This window comes from Anopheles moucheti, chromosome 3 (genome assembly GCF_943734755.1).
Source record: "Anopheles moucheti chromosome 3, idAnoMoucSN_F20_07, whole genome shotgun sequence".
NCBI lineage: Eukaryota > Metazoa > Arthropoda > Insecta > Diptera > Culicidae > Anopheles > Anopheles moucheti.
In genome coordinates, this window is record NC_069141.1 from 72,931,319 (window position 1) to 72,953,103 (window position 21,785).

The following is a 21,785-nucleotide window of genomic DNA, read 5'->3' on the forward strand; positions in this document are numbered from 1 at the left end:
TCTTGTGGGTGTGTGTGTGTGAGTTCATCGCGTTTACCGGTGGTCGTCCCCCCCCCCCTCTCAAAATAATAGTCCGAAGGGCTCATCAATATTCATGCGGCGTCAAATGGTGGTCGTGCAGGAGGGCATAGATAATGCCTTCAGTTTCAGTTGTTTCCACCGCACGGTGACGAGCAATAGACAGCCATTATACGACGTTTCGGAGTTTCCGGGGCGCCCGGCGTTGACGTTCACACCACGGGCCATCGCGAATATCGCCCCGTTTCGGTTCTTGCAGTAATCACTTCCGTCGCGCCCAGGACTCATTATTACGTCCCACCGAAGGGAAATATTCGCCAGCATTTTGATTAACATTGAATGGTACCGCCGAGGTCTATGGTTACGGCGCATACGGAGACCGGTACTGGAATGCGTGCTTACGGGTAGATGTGATTACCATGTTGCGTAAATGCAAGATTACTTTATACACTCGAGTGCGTCCCGGGGCTTAACGTTCCTATGCTCATTATTTCTCGTGAAACTCCCACAGACGATTAGCGTTAATCGGTACGATCAAATCGGTACGAGCAAAAGATCATTTACGCTTCACCGGAATGTCACCATTCATTAATGTGATCTTATTCTTTGTTCGATATAGTTAAAAACTGAGCGATAAATGAATATTAATTGCAAATTGTTTTACACCAATATTTGCAGGAAATACAAGTTCTAATGGGTAACTTGAAGCTATTTCTAGATTCTGTTCAAATAAACCATAATGTATCGATTTACATTTACAATTCTTGTATTCTTCTGTATTATATCGAAGTAGATTCAGTGGAAGCTTTACAAATACCTGAATTGAGAGAGCTTTGCGCAGGATTTCAGCTGACGAAATTTATAGAAAATTGGAAGGATTTTAAAATGATCTCCACACACTTCAGATCAACTTGAATAAATTCCAGAAATGCCTCTAATAATATCATATAATTCGAAACCCCTTTAATTAAAATGCTTGGTAATACGGAATTCAAGAGGTAGAGCTGGAGCTATTTCTGATTTTTTTTACAGATTGAACTGAAATACCTTGAGTTAGATGTAATATTCTACCGATTTTTTAGTTTTTATTCACAGTGAGTTTGATTATTCATTAAACTTTCTAGACTGTCACATCTGTCATGTCAAGTTGAGGGAGTTGAGGGAGTTTTACATAGAAAGATCTCAATATAGGTGAATTGACGCACCTACCTCTATCCAAACTTCCAGATTATCTTGAGAAATGACTCTAAAATTCATCAATTCACCACCGAAAACCCTGTATTATTTAAATACACTTCACATTTTAATTTAATTGCACTTTAATTGTGCTTGGGGCATTATTTGGATTTTCCTCTTACCTTCGCCAAAACAGCAGGCTGTGGATTGGGTTACGTCAGCAAACAACAACCAACAAATAAAAAAAAGCATCACCAAATGGGTGCTTTTCTATCGCAAAAGCACACCACATTGAGCGACGCTACCATGACAATTAAAACGCTTTGTCGAATTGTTTACCCGCGCTCGATCGCAACCAAAACAAATTGAGACCGCAGCATCCACCAAAGCCGAGAGTAGCAAAATGTGGCACGGGTTTGCAGATGCTTGCAAAAAAAAAAAAAAAACAAAAATAGCTACGGTGGGAGACGAACCTGGTGGTTTATGTGCATTTTTTATGGTTTCCCGCTGCCGGCACTGCATACGTGCCGAGTAATTAACTTTCATCCCACCCGCAATGGCAATGAAAATGAACGCGCAACGCTTCAAGCAACACGGCACAGCGTACGGTACCGCGGCAGTAAACCATCTCCAGACAGCTTAATCCCGCGCGAAAAACGGCCAAACAGATAAAACGTACGAACTCGTAACAAAAGGCACTGCTGCACCATTTTGCAATCCTCGATCGACGATGGCCGCGCGTGTACCGGTAATGAAAAAGATTGAAGCGAATGAAATATTGTGAGCCGAATGTATCAAACCGAAATTTATTATGCACGCGTACCGGTGGAATGGAATGAAAAGGTAGAAGGGATTATCGCAATCCTATGGAAATTATGTAACGTTGTGTATGTATGTTTGTGTGTGTGTATTTGTGTGGTTTACTATCGATAGATGGATAATCCATACTTTATGTTACGGCACGATACAAATTGATTGCAAATGGCGCTGGTTTTATTGATGCGCATTGGCCAAGAAGAAACTTTGTTTTCTCTTATGTTGATATATTGCAACATTTACTGTTGGTTAACGTAATTGAACATTTGCAAATGGGGTAAAAACATTTGCAAAACAGAGAAGATCTATTTCTATTGGTATCGCTTAATCCAAGCATTATTTGATGATATGAGGAGGAGGAAACTATTTCTTTAATCAGATTTAATGTTGAACCCCTGCATCTCAGGAGACGACCTTCGTTACACAGTACGCAATACCCTTCTTACATGAGCTTACGCAACCGCAACACGCACACAGAAACGTACAGATCCCATCAATGTTTTAAAATCCTTTTCCGTAGCGTAACTTTGCGAGTTATTGTTCACTGCGGGTGTACACGCGGGTGTTGCGGGGTTTTTATCGGAAAAAGCCCTGAACGATCCGTACACGATGGTGCACGATACGCATCGAAACTTTGCGGCAATGGCGCACGATGGCGGTTTCTGTGGTGGGGAGTATCGAGAGCGAAAAAGTTGTTAGCATCGATAGGCAGATTAAGACACTATGTGAAAAGTTTGCGTGTGTCGCCGAGATTTGGGTGCCACTATACTGCTACCTTAGGTGATGTGCGGTGCAGAAAGTTAAGTGAGGGTTAGCATTCGGCGGCTGCAAACTTTACAGCCACGCTGCCCGTAATGATTGGGAACTTTGGGGCGTATGGGTAAACCGCGAGCTAAATGAGACATTACCAAGCGTTACATACGCAAGCGAAGGTAAACGTAAACACGGTACACGATCATTTGCTGCCGAATAGAAAGGAACACGTTTGAGTGATTGGAGGGATTTTAAACTACGAAGAATTTGTTTGAGGTTGATCAATCCTTGAAACATTTTCTTGAACTCGTTATTGTTGTTGCACAGTTGTAAAGAATTTGAAGTAATTTAAAAAGTTTCAAAATAAAATAACATAACACGCGTAACAGAGGTACGCACACCCATCGAAATTGTCTAATATTTCACCAATCTAATACCTTTTTCTACCGAAAAGCAAATCCCTATCCCACACAATAGGGTATCGCGCATGTAAGTAGCTATCCATGCGTATGTTATTTATGGAAGCTTTTGAATGCCTTTTTTCTGTTAGCAATTGCCGCTTCCATTGACCCTTTGTAGGAAATTTTACGATTTTGTCGTGCGTTGTGCTGTTGTATTTCTTATGGTATCGTGGTTAAAGGTGCATTCAGCGAAGCAGTGGAACTGTGACAAGGTTATTTCATTTGTTACCTTAGTGCTTACTTATATTATTTATATACTATGACAAAAGTAAAACTTTCACAGAACCGACTCCGTATTTGGCGCTGTTCTTCTCCTTCCTTTCAAAGTCTATTAAAGGCAATTGGTTAGTGTCACGCATATTTTGTTAAGCACTTTGTTTCGTTAATTCTATTCATTGTGTGAAACATTCTATCAAATTGGCCTTATTCCTTTTAAAATCTTTCCAAATTCATTTTATAACTTGGTGTAATTAAGTTTTCAGCCACTTTTCGTTTAATCGACCCTTTCACCACGGCCTTTAGACCGAAAAGTTGTGGCAATGGGCGTTACTCGTATAAAGTTTATTAACAGTATGAACACTCAGTGATAGGAATCTGATAATTTTATCAGGTTTTAATACTGTTTGCATTCTTTTAAAGCCATGAGATATCTTCTCGTAAATCCCCCGGAGCTGGAAAACGATGTTAAGTTCTGCAGAAACCACTTGTTCAATATTGTAGTATGTTATGAAAACATCCGCAAGAGTTCCTCCTAAACCCCATCTCGCAGACAGTTGGATGACATGCTATTATTGTGTACAGTTGTTCCTTGTCGCATGCTATCAGTTAACAAGCTTCCTAGAAAGTTATACTTATACATCTTAAGGGTTCGAAGATCATGAATTTTATGGCTATTTATATCACATTCGAATCATACTAAATCGACGGAATAAATGGAAAAAGATAAAGAATACTTTTCAAATTCATCCTCACGAGTCTCACCTACACTATCGATCTCCTTGATATGTTTGTTGTGGATCCGTTAGTAATAGATAAGTGCTAGAGATCTGCAAGGATAACGAGTAATTCCATGGATGTTGCCTCTTACTTGTCAACCTGATTAAATTGGCTGTTTCTATATCTGCATTGCATTGCCAAATTAAAGGTTTTTTATGCAATTCTAGTGCGAATTTTAACGAAAGGAATTTTACATTTTACATTTTACATACTGATGTACTTTATACAATATGTAAATCCAGATGAGAAATTGTTAGTTATTGACGCATATTGCACTTTTACCTTTATTAAAGATTTTCCTACAACAAGTTTTCACTAATTCAATTGTGTAAATGTATTTCATAAAGCATCTATTTCATTGCAAGACACTATACATGACCATATGACCCTAAGTAGAGGGTCCATTAACCAACAAAGCTAGTAGAACCCCTGCACAATCATAGAGTAACGCAAAAAGATCCAGAAATCATGAATCCCTGTCTCGTACCGTGCTAATACTCCGAGAACGATGAGAACAAGACGTTGTGTACTTATAGAAGGGAAAGGTTTCTACCCTATGAAGGGTCATGTTCTGCAACTATTTAACTTTCAATATTTGGTTTTATAGATTTACTCATTCAAATGTTGAATTTCTATTCCGTCATTGACTAAGTAAACGTTTTGCAATTGATGTGTGTTGTATGGGAAATGTTTTAAAATTCCCTTTAATGTTTAATGAATAAAATTTACTCAAATGATTTTGGTTATGGCGGCCCTATAACTGACTTGAATGCATCATAGCAAAATACCATCTGTACATTTTAAACAAACCCTCACCCACCGCCAATAGGTATCCTCCGAATTGTAATGGGTTTCCAATGTTTAAACACCATTTATTAGGGACCTGTTCCAAGCCCAACCCATGCTAAACCGAAGCTCGCCTGTGCTTTGTTTTATTCAGTACCATTTTCCTCGGGACACATAATAGGCAGGCAGTAGTTCACACAGCTCGCTCCATAGTAACGAACCGAGTTGCAAAAGCATTCCGGAAGTCCTGTAACGAGCTGAAATCCGTCGTTCTCCGTATGGGACGGAAGCAATGCATCAAACATTTATCCCAATGCCACACTACGATCAGTCCGTCTTGCTTCCGTGCTGGCAGGCCGCGTACGCTTTACACTTGCATCGCCCAGGTCAAAACGCCATGACCATCAATTCACCCGGGGTGGTCAAACGCCCAAATAAAGCTTTATTAATTGTAAACCCACGGGAGACGGGGACGCATCAGAGAGTGGTGCGTCCGGAGGCATGGATACATGACAGCAGTTGATTGATGTTCACAGGAAGCCATCAGCGATAAATTGTTGGCTATCATGTGCAGCGTGACATTTTGGGACAGGTATTCAACGTCCCGGTGGCAATTGCAAACCCCCGTGAAGGTTGCCAAGGAGAGAATGTAAGAGAAAGAGAGCGAGAGAACCAATATTCTTTCGAATCCTGTTCGGTATGTTTAAACCTACCACTCAATCAACATACCCAGTCTATCATAGACAAATTATTTGTCTACCAACACAAACAACCAGTTTGTGTTTGTGTGGTTTCTTTCCAGTTTTGTCGTACCTTATTTGTAAAATATTAATAGGGCAACATGTTTAAACTGCGGGATGCAGGATAAATATTAAACTGTGCCCCGGCAATGTCTGCCAACCCGGGGCAAATACGAACGCAACCGAACCGCTTCACGGTCGGTCGATGAGTGCGCCCAAAATTGGTGTTTACTTTCCGCGTCGATGAGGTCAAATGTTTTCTGATTGTTTTTACGGCGGGCCACAGACAAAACACGGCACCCTGTTTTGCGCTCGCTGGCTGCAAAAACCATTCGAGCGAAAATACCCGCCAGGTCCAAGGTACACCACCGGTGCGCCCTACGTATTATAATTACACCCGAAACGATTGTTCCGGTAGGTTTACTTTACATCCCAAACCATTTTGGGGTTTTGCTGGTTTACCGCCCGCCATTACGGTGAGCGCTGGTACTTCATTTGCTGGTGTTGGTGATCGTTTTTCACTCGGAATTCATATCCGACAGCTTGGTGCGTGGGCAAAAAGGCGGCGAATTGAAACGCATTGAAGCGCAACGGTAAAGTCTTCAAGCCATTCTCGATCCTCTTAATACAAGGCACTTCAATCAGCCGGAGGGTATTGAACTCAGTTGTGGGTGTGTTCTTTTTTGTTTTTGTTTAGTTTTTCCGACCCTTGCTGTCTATCGGGCTGATGGAAGCTTCGTTTGAGCGGTATAATCTAGTAACCAATTTTTAATGATGGATTAAAGGGGCTTCCTTAGAGAATAACAACCCACACAATTTGACAGTTGCCGTCAGTGGTGGATCAATCCCCTTGGAGGCCCAGAGAGAAAATTTTTAAAGGAGGCCCTATAATTTTGCTACGGCATTATCGGTGTTAGGGAGGTATACTTCAAACATGATTTAACAACTCCAGCAAAGTCTCGGAAAGAAAGCTCCCTTGCGTACACCTCAGAGTTCTGTTGCGTAAACCTGTAAACAGGCCTAGTAAGTTAGTTAGTAAGTTAGTAAGTTAACGCCACTACTGGTATCACATTTTCTACGATTTACGTACATTTACGATTCCTGATTAGTCCAACGCCTTCTACGATTTTTCGCCCAAGGTGCAGTTTCCAATCGGTTTACTTCTTCGGTAACAAGCTGCGAATTTTTTTAGAAACCTGTTTCGCTCATGTTGATGTTTTAGGCGATGAACAACACAATTGTTTTCAGATTTGCGATACCAGGAGAGCATCCACGGAAGAGGTAGCACCTAGTACAGCAATTTTTCACGAAATCCGCCGAAGGGTATGCAATGTTTAAACACTAACTATTCCGTTGGTCAAGTAAAATTTTGCAGCAATTTTGCTCAAAAACCGCCGAAAGGTATGCAATGTTTAAACACTAACTTTCCCGTTGGTCGTGAAAAATTTCTTCGAAAACTACCAGTTTCCGAATGTATAGTACCAGGTGAGCATCCACGGAAGAGGTAGCACCTAGTACAGCAATTTTACTCGAAAACCACCGAAAAACTGCTTCAAAAACTACCAGTTTTCGAATGTTTAGTACCAAGAGAGCATACCACGGAAGAGGTAGCACCTGGTATTTTGCCCGCCTAAAGGTATGCAATAATTAAACACTAACTTTCCATACAAACCAGCTGTTTTCAGATTTCCGATACCAGGAGAGCATGTTTTTCAAGAGGTAACACCTGGTACCAGCCGATAACCAGGATGTTGCACAACAGATGTTGCACAACAGATGTTGCACAACACATGTTGCGCAACATATGTTGCACAGCATCTGGCATGCAACATATGTCGCGCAACATATGTCGCGCGACATATGTTGCGCAACATCTGGCATGCAACATCTTACATGCAACAACTTGGGATTGCAACTACCGGGAAGCGCGTGATTTGTGCTGGCTCGGCTGGTACCAGGTGTTACCTCTTGAAAAACATGCTCTCCTGGTATCGGAAATCTGAAAACAGCTGGTTTGTATGGAAAGTTAGTGTTTAATTATTGCATACCTTTAGGCGGGCAAAATACCAGGTGCTACCTCTTCCGTGGATGCTCTCCTGGTACTATACATTCGGAAATCCTGGTGCAATTTCGTTTATACTTTCAAGTCACAGAGTCGATATTCTTTTGTGCATTTAATTTATCGCATAGAAACAAATGTTTTATATAACCAAGGAAGATATTTTTGATCAATTTTTTACATTTTAAATTAATTTTTTTTTGATATAAATTAACTCTGCTGTTAAATTTCCAAAAATCGCACAATCGGCACAATTGTTTTGTGGCCCTTAACACGGCGAATCCCTAGGCGACCGCCTACTCCGCCTACCGTTTGATCCGCCGCTGGTTGCCGTCATTAAAGCTGTTGTGCTTCAAGCTCATCCAAGCTTGTATCTCCTTGGTTTTACATATATCTTAGTGGGTTTTCCTTCTTTTAAATTAAATAACCATAAAAACAATCTGTCGAATATTTCATTTTTCCGAACCTTAACATGTTCATTTCAAAGACATATTTCTTCTAAACCCCCAGGTGAGAGCAAATAATCAATCGGGCTTTGTCTTGTAATAGAATTGAGACACAAACGAACCCCTTGCCGGTGACATCCGTCGACAGCTTAATTACCGCATATCAAACGTAACGAATTGGTTGCGAGTACTGATTAGCCATATGTGGGCCGTTGGCTGTATGCGTTTTGCCAATCGTCCACCTGTTTAAAATGGCTTCCCATCACCAGCGCACGCATCAGTATCGGCGAACGTCTCAACGCATCAATCATGCTAAAAGCCGCTCAAACCGTTCACTTTTTTCGCGTCCAATCATACTGCCTACGGGCCATTGGCATTACCCGACGGGAAACGGGCGCTGACAGTGTGCTGTACGCGTTTAGCTTCTTCACCGTGCTCGTCATGAAGCTGGGCACGGTCATGTTTGCCGTCAGGCACATCGACGAAATTATGCTGCTGTGCGACTGTTTGGGACCGACCTGTACCGCCTACCTGGGGCTGGTGCGCCAGTACAATCTGCGCCTCCACCGGACCGACATTTGGAACATCGTGGACGAGCTGGACGCGCTCAAGCGTACGCTCCAGCCAAACGAGGTCCGGATCGTACGACAGTATAACCGCATTGACCGTTTCCTTGCGTGGGCTTATTTGATTACCGCCATGTCCACCGGTATACTGTTCGTGGGTGCTGCTCTCGTGCTGGTCGTCCTGTCCGAGCAGGCGGACTGGAAACTGCCACTGCTGATGGAGTAAGTTTCTTTGCTGCCTTTCCTTTTTGAGCCACGACAAACCGAAAGCTTTCATTCTCTTGCGCTTTGTTCCCACGCTCCGGAACAGCTTCCCGCTGGATGTGAAACATCCGGTGACCTTCACGGCTTTCTTTGTTTGGTGCAGCGTAGCCATATTCTGGGTCGTGCTGGATTGTGTCGCGTGTGATGCTTCGTTCGGTACGTTTTCCTCCTGCCTGGTGGCACACTTTGTCATCATACAGCAGCGGTTCGAGAACCTGCAGTTCGATGCGGTCGGTAACGGCCAGCTCGGGAAACTCATCGAGTACCACAAGCATATACTGCACCTGGCGGATCGTGTCATCGATGCGTACAAGAACGTCATCCTGAATCAACTGCTCATCTCGTCGGTGCTGCTGTGCATGCTCGGGTTCCAGTTGGTCATTTCGGCGGGCACCAGCATTATGGTGGTTTATGTAGCGTACGGGACGGCCATCACTATACAGATTACCTACTATTGCTACTACGGCTCGCAGCTGTATCATGAGGTAAAGGAATACAGTGTGATTTGTGGCTTAACACAGCGCTCGTCTGCAATATCGATTCGATTCCAGAGCACACTGGTGCACGATGCTGTGTACAAAAGCAACTGGTATGAGGCGGATGTGCGCACGCAAAAAATGTTGATCAACTGCATGATGCGAGCGAACAAACCGGTGAACGCCAAGTCAGGATTTACCGAGGCATCGCTGCCCACGCTGAAGGCGGTACGGTATATCTTGCCCGATCACAAGTATATGAGCTTCAGTATTTTATTCCACCACGTTTTACAGATTCTGAACTCCGCTGGATCGTACGTAGCTCTGCTTATGTCGCTGATGGAGTAGAATGGCTGCATGCATAGTGAGTTCTGCAGCTGCTATCAACGTTTCACTTTTGGTTCATTTGTTTCGTCAACTCACTGGTTGGTTGTGTCTGGGAGGTGGGTCGCTAAAGATATGCTAAAGATGCGCTAAAGAATTATGCCGAAAGAAATTCCTTAAATCCCTTGGCATTACATGGGAATCAAGGAGGCCTAATTAACCAATTCAAACTATTGTTGAATCAATCGGAATCAGATTCATGAATTCGAATGCATCTTTAAGACGAATGACTCTGAATTTCTATTTTCTTCCTCTTTACCGGCACAACAACCTCAAGCGATCTAGGTCTGCATTTTCTGGCTTTCTTTAATTTTGTTTTACCCACAGCAGGATAGTCCGTTCTGCTTATGGGGATGATTGGTCCGGATGGGATTTTGTACCGGTTCCTGTTGTGTGAAAACCCGCGCCGCTACCAATACACCACCGAACAGGCCGAATTTCTAATTTAAAGTTTCCTAAATTATTGAACATTGCGAACAACCCTTCAAAAGTACGTGAATCTCTAAAGATTCTTTTGATTACTGTAGTCAAATTAAACTATTAGTTTTATTTAACAATATCACGATACCTAAATTATAAATAAGTGCTAAATGTAAATCATTTCAGCCCCCGCAAAAAATGTTTACAAAGTGTAGTTGCAAGGGGACAACTGGAAACTCTTAAATCTATGGATTCCTAGATGTTCAACATATTTCAGAATTTATAAACTTTACAAATTTATTAATCTTTTGAGATTCATGCATCTTCGACGAATTGACTCGTCCTTGATTCCTTAATGAATGAGATTCATATGAATGATTCTTCTGCAAAGTTATCCAACCACAATTTGAATATTATTCTGTGTTATTAAGGTTATATTGAATTACGTTATTAGAATCACAGCCTAACATGGCTCGTAATAAAACCCTGTTGGTATTATATTACTTAAACAACAACATTACAAATATCGTTTCACAATTGAATGTTTTAATAAAGGCGCATCTCAAATCAACACGAGTTTCTTTCAAGTTTAAGTTTGCAAGCAGCATAATGCGTAGGAATGCTATTGAATAATAAATTGAATTTATTGGGGATAAAATAAATGCATTATAAAAGTGTCGAACCCGTTCGAATCAAATGTCTTAAGCGACCCCGCTTTCCAGGAAAATCTCTTCAATGTTTTTAAGTTCTGGCGATGACGGTGTTGGTGAAGCGAATCTGCACCTGTGCCGTAGCCATGTTGGTGTTGCCGCGGGTAAAATCGGGCAAACTTCTAACAGTGGTTGGCATGCGGCGATCGAACGGATAGCCCATCGCACGACGATCGGGGTACAGCTGATCACGCAGTCCGCAGAACGAGTGTGAGTCGTTGCAGTTAACGTTCCTAAAGATAGATAAAAAGAAATTCGTTGATGAGAATAAGAGGATAATTGAAAAAAGGGCAATACGCACTCATCAAACTCCTGGTTGACGGTATCGTCGGCATAGTTCGAGATCATGGCGAACAGATCGAACTGCATGCCTTCCGGTGAACCCTTCGGGATCAGCAGATGATGCGGCCAGCCACAGTTGCAGAAGCGGAACATTTCCGTGCTCGGTTCGTTAATGTTGGACAGCGCAACCTGACGGAACGTTCTCTCGTACGGGATGGTCACGCTGGACTGCTCCGAGCGGCGCACAATGTTGTTCGTACCGGCATTCACTGAAAAGCAACATCGGTAATATCAGTTACGATCGGTCAATTGCAATAGCGCGCAATTGTCTTACAGTTCACGGTGAACTTGTCCAACTCCACCATCAGCAGACGCTGCTCATCCATGGTCAGCGCAGTGTTCCGTTCGTCCACCTTCGGTCCGATAAAGATACGGCATGTACCACGACGGGTGGCGCCCGTGTTGTTGTTCACCGTCAGTCGGAAGGTGAACGGTGCGTGTTGCAGATGCGTGAAGGACGCAAACACATTACCTTCCGGTCCGAAGTCCAGACCGGTGGCAAGATCGACCTGCGATCGTTGCCAGTACGAGAGCAACACATTCGCCGGCGCATTGGCACGGTTCAGCTGAACTCCAAGCGACTGAATCTGGACACCGTCGTAGTTGAGCTGGTTGACGTTGTACGGCTGAAGGGTACGCTTGTAGCGATGGAACATGTTGTCCACCTGCGAGTGCAGACGGTAGAACGTAGGATCGCGCATAGCCGTCTGGAACTCGCCAATCACACCGTAACCCTCCAGGAAACGGTTGTCCGGATCGTGGCTGTACGCAAGGATGTTGTGCAAGTTTCCGTGATAGTTGCCGTAGAACTGGCTGTTGACGGAAAGGGCCGACGGTTCCATGATGTTACCCAGCACATCAATACCGGTACGCTCATCCAGCGGAATTCGATTACCACCCGGCTACGGTAGGAAGGAGTTCAAGAATGTAAAGGATATTGTCTTTGAAAGTGAACTAAACCAAATAAACTAATCAACTTACTGCTACAACATATCCACCGTCAATGCTCTCCGCAATACGAGCCTCCGAGCGTTCGAGATCGCTTACGGTGAAGACAACGCTATCATCCACACGGTTGATATCCTGACGAGAATAATACATTCCTGGCTACAGTGTTTGCCCAACTGAAGGTTCTATACTTTGCTGAAAGGCACTTACCCTGAGGACCGTGTTCTGCGGACGTGGTGGGAAGGCACGGTTGTTCAAGCTACGGATGATCTTGGGGAAGTATCCTTCCGGCACAGGCTCACGCAAGTTGGTCAGCGGACGCACACGAGCAAGACGGTTGCAGAAACGTTCCACATTGTAGCGAGCGATCAGCTGCTGATGCATGTAGTAGAACAGCTCCCCGCGACGATCCTTGTTCACAACATTGCTCGGGCCTTCGCCCGGGTACACCAGATGCCAGTGCCAGTGGTGAAGGTTCACACCGATATCCTCGCGGAAGTACGCCAACCGCTGTTCATCTTCCCGATCCGAGGCGGTATAATTCAATGGAATGTCGATAGTCATCTAGGCGATAGACAATAAGAGTACATTAGACATGCGATCTTCCGGCGCTAAACTCGCCCCAACTTACTCTGTTTTCCGCCTGCACAATGGAACCCTCCTCACGCAGCTTGGGGAATGTGGACGGATCAACGAACGAATCGGGGAACAGCTCGAGGAAGGATGGAATGTTCAAATCCTTCGTATCTGGCCGATGCTGAATAGCAACCGACAACGCGTACTGGAACAGGATCGGATTCAAACGATCACGCGAATAGGCCGCCGCGCTCATCAGCGTATCCACGTCCGGCTGGCTCATGAACAGGTTGATGAGGTCTCCCGCAATCTGACGGTGCTTGGGGTTGAACAGCGAAAAGCCACCCCGGCGCGGTACAACCTCGGCAAAGGAAATGCTCGGCGGCGCTATGTTGCGCACCGGAATGCGCGTATCGGCATCATTACCAAAGCGGCTCTGCAGCGAGGCACCGATCGGACGGTAACGCTCGGTAAGGAAGTTCTCCGGCAGATCGACCACCGTTTTACCATTGTCCTTCGGGTAGAACGTCGGTTCCAGTGGGCGCTGCAGCAGGGCAAGAAGGTTCCTGTTGTTGGACATCTTTACTGGACGCTGGCTGATGATGCTACGGGGCACTGTTGAATTTCTGCACACGCTTTACAGTCGGCTGACCTCGTCAAACTGTTGATGATGCTGTCGATTTGCAACGCTCTTATATACCGAGTTAGATTGCGCACGAAAACCACAAACTAGCCTAAATGTGACGATAATTTAGAAGCATTATTTTGACTTCAACCGCCACTATCGCTTGCCTTCTGCGGTTCGGTTCAACGAACGAATTTAACCGAAAATTATCAAGATTTCATTTACTGCTCTGCTTAGCATGCATCCGACCATGTTTGCTAGAACTATAAAATATTTATTTGAAGTGTATAGTAAATTATGTTTAGAATCCAATCGATCTGAAGGCTTCCATTACCTTTGGATGGTTAGACTAATGGATCAGACCAACATCTTTACCTTTATCTTTAACATTTGTATTACAACGTGACAAAAAGATCAAAATACTTGTTCAATATTTAAAAGAATTTTATTACTACTCCTATTTTATTTACTCAAGGATTTTAAAGTATTACCTGGTACTGTAATACTTCATTACAATATTAATCCAATATTAATAAACATTTTACAACATTATTTATATCCGCAGAATGAAAAACGGCCTGTCAATAGTTTAATTGTCGAGTTAAGTTAGAATATACACAAATATGTAAATCGTTTACTCGTTCACCTCAACGTTATTGTCTTCCCTTTAAAGTGACCTCCACCTTCAGACATCCGTTTGTCAATTCCGTGTGGTCAACTCAAAATACTTAAATAATTGGGTTATCCGGTGTTTTTTTCAATGACATGATGCAGTGCTCCAAGAGCTTGCCAAGCCTGATTCGTAAAACTCAAGAAAGTTCGTAAACGAGCATGAATTATGAGATGCAGGTTCTTTAGCTCACAAAAACTATCAACTAACCAGACAAAGGGCTGGCTAGAAGGTCTAGAAGATAGCTGACTATTAAAAACTAATTTACTTGAAAGTAGAAATTTTGGAACTCTGAAATCAGAGTACAAGTATTTTCCGTTTCAATTGCTAGATTGATTCTGTTCTGTGCCGTCTTTATTTGTACACGCTGTATTATGAAATTCAATAAAGATTACGTTGATATTTCCTATCATACTTTCAGCACATGAGCATATATTTTGAAATTTTTAAAGATAATCAATTATTCCCATAACATCTTGGGAGGGAACGAATCTCGCGAATCTAAACGGTTTCCGCTGTAGATGTTAAGCCTATTATTTTACATGTTAACATTTATTTCATCCAATATAATAAATTCTTTCATCTGCTGAAGTAAGATAGCAGTTTGTCTTATCGAAATATTCCAGTGATTTCATTGTTTATAGTGTTTTGTAAATGCATTATAGGTGTTTATTTAAAATTTCATTATTATTGCAAAGTTTCCGTAGTTCCATTCCAAGTCCCATCATTATCAACAGCATTATGGTCGATCGATAACACTGTTCATGAACCGTAAGGTGACCGTAGTTAGTCGCATGTTTTTGTATGGTGCAACAAAATCGCCAACTGATCGTACGCTGTTTGCTGCTCGTCTGTCGAACGGAAAACCCATCGCACGGCGGCTTGGATAGACGCGGTCTCTCAATCCACAGAACGAGTACGAATCGTCACATCCAGTGTTCCTGTTTTTAGTTGGTTAAAGGGAGAAAAAGAGAAACCCAGCATGCATATCAGCTACCATAGCAACCAATCAAATGCCTTCCAGTCGCAATCTCCACCGGACTTACTCATCATACTCCACGTTAGCGTTATCGTCCTCGAACCGGGAGACCATGGCAAACAAATCATACTCAACGCCGTTCGCATTCCCTTTCGGCAGCAGCATATGTGCTGGCCAACCGCAACCACAGAATCGCGATTGCACATTGCCCGCATTGGCCTGCACAACGTTCCCAAAGGTCCGCTCGTACGGGATGGTAATGCTGGAGCTATCCGATCGTCGTACGATAGTGTTCATACCGGAGCGTACTGGCGAAACAAAATTATTCATTATCTTTCCCGTTGGGTTAATGAAAATTATGCAATGCTCACAATTTACACGGAAGCTGTCCAGTTCGATGGCCAGCGTGCGTCGGTCGTCAAATGACAATGGGCGTCCCTGTTCGTCTTGGCGTGGCAGCAAAAAGATGCGTATCGTGTCGCGTCGCCCACGTGCAGATGAGTTGATGCTGAGTCGATAGACGAACGGTGCGCACTGAAGATGGGTGAAGCTAACGAAGGCAGTACCGGACGGTCCGAAATCTAGCCCGGAGCCAAGATCTGCCTGGGACCGCTCAAGGTACGTCACCAAACTGTTCTTAGCGCCATCGGTGCGATCCAGTTGCGTTTCGAGTGCAACCAGCGTAACGTTGCTGTTGGAGAGCTCGGGTGAAGTGTACGGAGCGAGCCGAGCCTTGTGCCTGACAAAGAGATTGTCCACGAACTTATGCCAGCGGTAGAACACGGGATCGCGCATCGCGGTCGCTACTCCTCCCATCACGCCGAACGACTCCAGATAGGTGCCACGGGGATCGTGGATGTAGGCCAATAGTGTGTGGCCCGAATTGTGCAGATCGCCGTATAAACTGCGATTGATCGAAAGAGCCGATCGTTCGATGATGTTGCCCAATATGTCGATTCCTTTAGCGTCATCCAGCGGTACATGGCTTCCATCAGTCTGCAAGTATTGAAGATGACCAATAAACACGTTGTGATAGTAAAAATCACACTCCGGCACATACATTAATGGCTGATCCGGCATCGATCGCCGCTAGCAGACGCGTAATCGATGATTCAATATCGCCAATTCTAACTTCCGTTCGGTCACTGGTTCGGACCACATCGCTCAGTGTCATTCCGGGATAACGGGCAGAGAATGTACGATTGTTTGCCGAGCGCAAAAGCTTCGGATAGTAAGCTTCACGGAGCGGCTCCCGTAGATTCACCAATGGCTCTAGTCGTCCAAGGCCCTGGGCAAAACGATCCACTTGGTAGCGGGCTAGTATCTGCTGGTGCATGTAGTAGAACAGCTCTCCACGACGATCCTTTCGTACGACTTCCGGTGGGCCGGAACCGGGGTACGTCAAATGCCAGTGCCAGTGGTGAAGATTTATGCCAATATCTTCGCGAAAGAAAGCCATCCGCTGTTCCGGTTCATTGTCGTTTGCGGTAAAGTTCGCCGGTATGCTAATAGCCATCTGCAGGCGAGAAAAGCACTCTGTAAAAATACTTCGGAACGGATTAACCTTAAACATTCACCCTGTTCTCATCCAGCACAATCGATCCTTCCTCCATCATCTTTGGATTGGTGGCTGGATCAATGAACTGATCGGGAAATAGGTGTAACATCGTCGGTACGGGCACGCTCTTCGTATCCGGGCGATGCAACAGTGCCACCGACAGTGCGTACTGAAACATGGGCCCATTTAGCCGATCACGCGAGTAAGCAGCCACATCGACTAACGTATCCGCGTCCGGTTGGTTGAGAAAGAGCTTAATCAGCTTCCCTGCCGCTTTCCGATGTTCGGAATTGAACAGCGAAAATGCGTCACGACGTTGCACCCACGAAGCAAAGGATAGGTCCGGGAGTTCCTGCAGATCACGTATGGTTACCACCGTGGGCTGCACGCCCGTATCGTTGCTAACTTGCGTCGAAGATGACGCGTTCGGTCCGAAGCGATTGGCCAGATTTTGCCCTATCGGACGATACCGGGACGTTAGGAACCTTTCCGGTAGATCGTAGAACAGCGTTCCATTGTTTTTAGAGAGAAACAGCGGCTCCAGTGGGTGTTGTAGAAGGCCATGGAACTTTTGTGTTAAATCAGCCATGCTAACTGCTTGCAATGCTGCAACAATCTTAACGCGCGACAAGTAGAACAATAATTTCCCCTTTATCTACATTAGCGCTATATATACAACTTAATTGATGCAGTTTGCAGTACATCTAGTGCATGGTGGTGGTGTGTTTTTGTGTGTTGCAGAAATGATAAAAATGCCACCCAAACATGCAGTAAAAAACCGCAATCATTTTTGGTAACAATCACCCTGCCAAAAGCTGGAGGCTTCCGTTCTTCTAACGACCTTGAGTGTGTTGAATTTTAAAGTGCAGCATCATCTACCAGTGTGTATTAGTGCAATGATCTTCATCTGTGATTGATTTTGAGTACATGTTTAACTGATAATCACCCTCTATTTCAGCAAAAATTCCTCCGGATAGTTTAAAGTTACGACTTTTATGCATCAAATATTGCCAGTAGTTGTCTATATGAAGATTCCCACACAAGCACACGCCGCTTCACGACCTGAGATAATGCAAAAATAATAATTACTGACACACGTCACTACACTCGAAACGAAGGTCTGTAACTGTTTTGAGGGTTTTACATAATAAAATGGGATATTAGCCGAGGATTGATGAGATGTTTAATGAATTGTCCCCTCATAAACACCCAAATGTTCGTCCAAATAAATCAAGTAGTCACAATTTGGCAATTTAAGCCACAATTTTAAACGGTGGACAATGAGAAAATCTTCGAAGAATTATTCTTGCCATTGGAAATTCCAGTAATCAAGATCCACCTGACGTCTTTGTACATTCTTCGATTTCAAGCTGTGATTCGTAGACATGGAGATATCTCAAATATTTTACATACGAAACACTATCATTCGCAGTGGTTAGCAACTGACATCACTAGCCGCCAGTAAGAATGGTCGTACACCTACGTACATTTTTCATATGCAGCACTTTATTATTATTAAATTATAATCATTCGTTTTTAACATCAGATTCCATGCGTTATAAGATCGTGTATCTGTATCCATCTCAGCAATGTCAAGAGCCTTAGCTACGGGTTAAAATTAGAGCGGTATTCGAAGATTACAACTGCTCTGCTTAGTTTCAAACCCAACTCAACGATAACACTCAATAGGGACGGCCTACCTTGTTAAAGCTTCAAATGGATGCCTCAGGTTCTGGCGATGACGGTGTTGGTGAAGCGAACGTTCACCTCAATGTTGGTCATGTTAGAGTTCGGGCGCGTAAAATCGGACAGTGTACGCATCGCAACAGGAATCCGACGATCGAACGGGAATCCCATGTGTCGCTTATCCGGATACAGCTGATCACGGATGCCACAGAACGAGTGTGAATCATTGCAGTTGATGTTCCTAAAGCACGAGAAGCCAAAACAATCCCATTAGTGCCTTTACTTCCTTTACGACCGATGTCCCATGAAGAGCTTACTCATCAAACTCCTGGTTGACTGTGTCATCTGCAAAGTTCGAGATCATTACAAACAGATCGAACTTCATACCCTCGGAAGAACCCTTCGGCAGCAGCAGATGATGTGGCCAGCCACAGTTGCAGAAGCGGAACTGCTCCGTTTCTGGTAGATTTATGTTGGACAATGCCATCGGGCGGAAGGTTCTCTCGTACGGGATGGTGACACTGGATTGTTCCGAGCGACGCACCAGATTATTCGTTCCAGGAGTCACTGTGGGAAGATAAGCGGAGTGAGGTACTGTTGAGTCACAGTCGCTGATAGAGGGAGACACTCACAATTGACGCGGAACTTGTCCAACTCCACCATCAGCAGACGCTGCTCATCCATGGTCAGCGCAGTGTTCCGTTCGTCCACCTTGGGTGCTATGAAAATGCGGCAAGTACCACGGCGTGCCGCACCACTAGTGTTATTTACCGTGATCCGGTATGTGAACGGTGCGTGTTGCAGATGCGTGAAGGACGCAAACACATTTCCTTGCGGTCCGAAGTCAAGTCCGGTGGCCAAATCAATTTGCGATCGTTGCCAGTACGTCAGCAACACGTTTGCCGGCGCATTGGCTCGATTCAACTGTACACCAAACGATTGTATCTGCACACCGGCATATCCCAGCTGGTTAGCGTTGTACGGCTGAAGGGTACGCTTGTAGCGATGGAACATGTTGTCCACCTGGGCGTGCAGACGGTAGAATGCTGGATCACGCATTGCCGTCTGGAACTCGCCCACCACACCATATCCCTCCAGGAAACGGTTCTCCGGATCATGGCTGAAGGCGATCAGATTGTGCATATGGCCGTGATAGTTGCCGTAGAACTGGCTGTTGACGGAAAGGGCTGACGGTTCCATGATGTTGCCCAGCACGTCGATACCCGTCTGCTCATCCAACGGAACTCTGTTTCCTCCAGGCTAGAAAACAAAAGTGGACCAGCAGTTCCGTTTAGTTTCTCCTGACTCTGTTGCATTTCTACTGCTACACTTACCGCAACAACGTAACCACCATCGATACTCTCCGCAATGCGACTACCCCAACGCTCAATGTCGTTTATCGTAAGAACCACATCGTCTTCGATCCGATTCAAATCCTGCAAAGAACATGCGAAGTGCGATATAGGTAAATAGTATAGTGCCCCATCGTTCCAATCTCGATCCAACCTACCCGCAGGATTGTGTTCTGCGGACGTGACGGAAACGCACGATTCGTCAAACTACGAACAATCTTCGGGAAGTATCCTTCGGGCAGGGCCTCCCGTAAGCTGGTCAGTGGGCGTACACGAGCCAACCGGTTGCAGAACCGGTCCACATTGTAGCGAGCGATCAGCTGCTGATGCATGTAGTAGAACAGCTCCCCGCGACGATCTTTGTTCACGACATTGTTGGGTCCCTCACCCGGGTACACCAGATGCCAGTGCCAGTGGTGAAGGTTCACGCCGATATCCTCGCGGAAGTACGCCAACCGCTGTTCTTCCTCACGATCCGAGGCAGTGTAGTTCATTTTAATGTCTATGGTTATCTATAATATCAAGAATTCGCATGAGGATTCCATGACGCTCTCGGGAAATATTCGAAAATGGCCCTCTTAGTAAACCTTACCCGATCTTTTTGTGCAACGACCGCACCTTCCTCTCGGAGTTGCGGGATTGTGGTCGGATCAACGAACGAGTCCGGGAACAGCTCGAGAAAGCTGGGAATGGGTAGATTCTTCGTGTCCGGCCGATGCTGGATCGCTACCGCCATCGCATACTGGAACAGGATCGGGTTCAAGCGATCCCTAGCGTACGATCCGGCACTCATCAGCGTATCCACGTCCGGCTGGCTCATGAACAGGTTGATCAGATCACCCGCAATTTGGCGATGTTTCGGAATGAAGAGCGAAAAATCGCCCCGCCGCGGGATCACCTCGGCGAAGGAAATGTCCGGCAGTGCCGCTGCCCGCACCGCAATGCGCGTATCCACATCCTCCGAGAACCGGGTTTGCAGCGATTCGCCAATGGGTTTGTACCGTTCGGTAAGGTAATTGTCCGGAAGATCCACCACCGTTTTACCGTTGTCCTTCGGGTAGAACGTTGGTTCCAGTGGGCGCTGCAGCAATGCCAAAAGTTTCCTGTTGTCAGCCATTTTCACTTGCGCACGGAGATCGCTTCCCAAGAGTTTGCTGTCGTTATTTGTACACTCGATTACTGTGGCACACACCGTTTGTGATGCTGGCAGCACATACTCGCCTGCATTATATACCGTTTCGCGATGGCGCTGCAATCTTACGCGTGCATGCAATTCTCTTGCTAAAAATGAGTTTTTTTGTTTGTTTGCGGTTGAAAACCACTGCAATTGCGATAATGCATTTTTATCTGCATCTATTAATGTGCATCGGCGTAAGCAACATACTTGAGGCCCATGGAGCAACACAGAAATCTCAGATCGCTTTAGTGTGTGCGGTGGGTTTCTCAAAACAAAAAAAAATGGATAAGAAACTGCAAAGCCTGGACGTCAAAAGATTATTGCATGTATAGTAATATTGTTTAAAATTTTATGAGTTCTGATTAGTTTTCTCTTATATATTTGGAGCATACAACTTACTGGGGATTGGGGTTTGGATCTTCTGACTGTACTGGCAAGAGTATTCTTATCGATTCCAATATTTGATCGGTACTCGCTCATGGAAGCTGATTTTCCTCATGTTTTTGGTATTTGTAGTGAGTTTTAAGGCATTTCTGACCAATATTCTTACGTTCGGTTGATCACTCCGGATGTAATTGGGAATGAGTCTTGTCATGTGAAGATAGGTGCCTTGACCTTACCGCCATGTAGGTTCTTAAGAACAGAACAAATTAAACAATCTAACTATCTACACGCTCTCATTTTGTGATATAAGATATCTTCGTAATGTTAGTCTAAATATATGTCAAACTCCTCCTGTTTGTGTGTTGACGCACCAGCAAGACTCTCCAAGCTTGATTGTCCGGTGTCAATCTTATGACA

General features: G+C 44.5%; 3 protein-coding genes across 3 annotated transcripts; 1 reads left to right on the forward strand and 2 right to left on the reverse strand.

Annotated features, from left to right (window-relative positions):
- Positions 1–8,560: 8,560 nt before the first annotated feature.
- Positions 8,561–9,905, forward strand: LOC128302992 (odorant receptor 82a-like). The gene is made up of 4 exons (XM_053039843.1): positions 8,561–9,039; positions 9,128–9,566; positions 9,633–9,785; positions 9,852–9,905. Exons 1-4 carry the CDS (start codon positions 8,561–8,563, stop codon positions 9,903–9,905), a joined length of 1,125 nt encoding a protein of 374 aa, XP_052895803.1.
- A 1,197-nt stretch (positions 9,906–11,102) lies between these two features.
- LOC128302993 (uncharacterized) lies at positions 11,103–20,924 on the reverse strand. Its single transcript, XM_053039844.1, has 16 exons — positions 20,400–20,924; positions 19,966–20,319; positions 19,790–19,891; positions 19,088–19,715; positions 18,773–19,022; positions 18,507–18,696; positions 16,789–17,385; positions 16,272–16,727; positions 15,583–16,207; positions 15,279–15,519; positions 12,993–13,563; positions 12,572–12,925; positions 12,395–12,496; positions 11,688–12,315; positions 11,373–11,622; positions 11,103–11,304 (listed from the first exon to the last, which is right to left on the reverse strand). Exons 1-16 carry the CDS (start codon positions 20,922–20,924, stop codon positions 11,103–11,105), a joined length of 6,075 nt encoding a protein of 2,024 aa, XP_052895804.1.
- LOC128302199 (phenoloxidase 8-like) lies at positions 14,962–17,358 on the reverse strand. The gene is made up of 5 exons (XM_053038957.1): positions 16,789–17,358; positions 16,272–16,727; positions 15,583–16,207; positions 15,279–15,519; positions 14,962–15,173 (listed from the first exon to the last, which is right to left on the reverse strand). The coding sequence occupies exons 1-5, from the start codon at positions 17,356–17,358 to the stop codon at positions 14,972–14,974; spliced, it is 2,094 nt and encodes a 697-aa protein (XP_052894917.1). The 3' UTR covers positions 14,962–14,971.
- Positions 20,925–21,785: the final 861 nt, after the last annotated feature.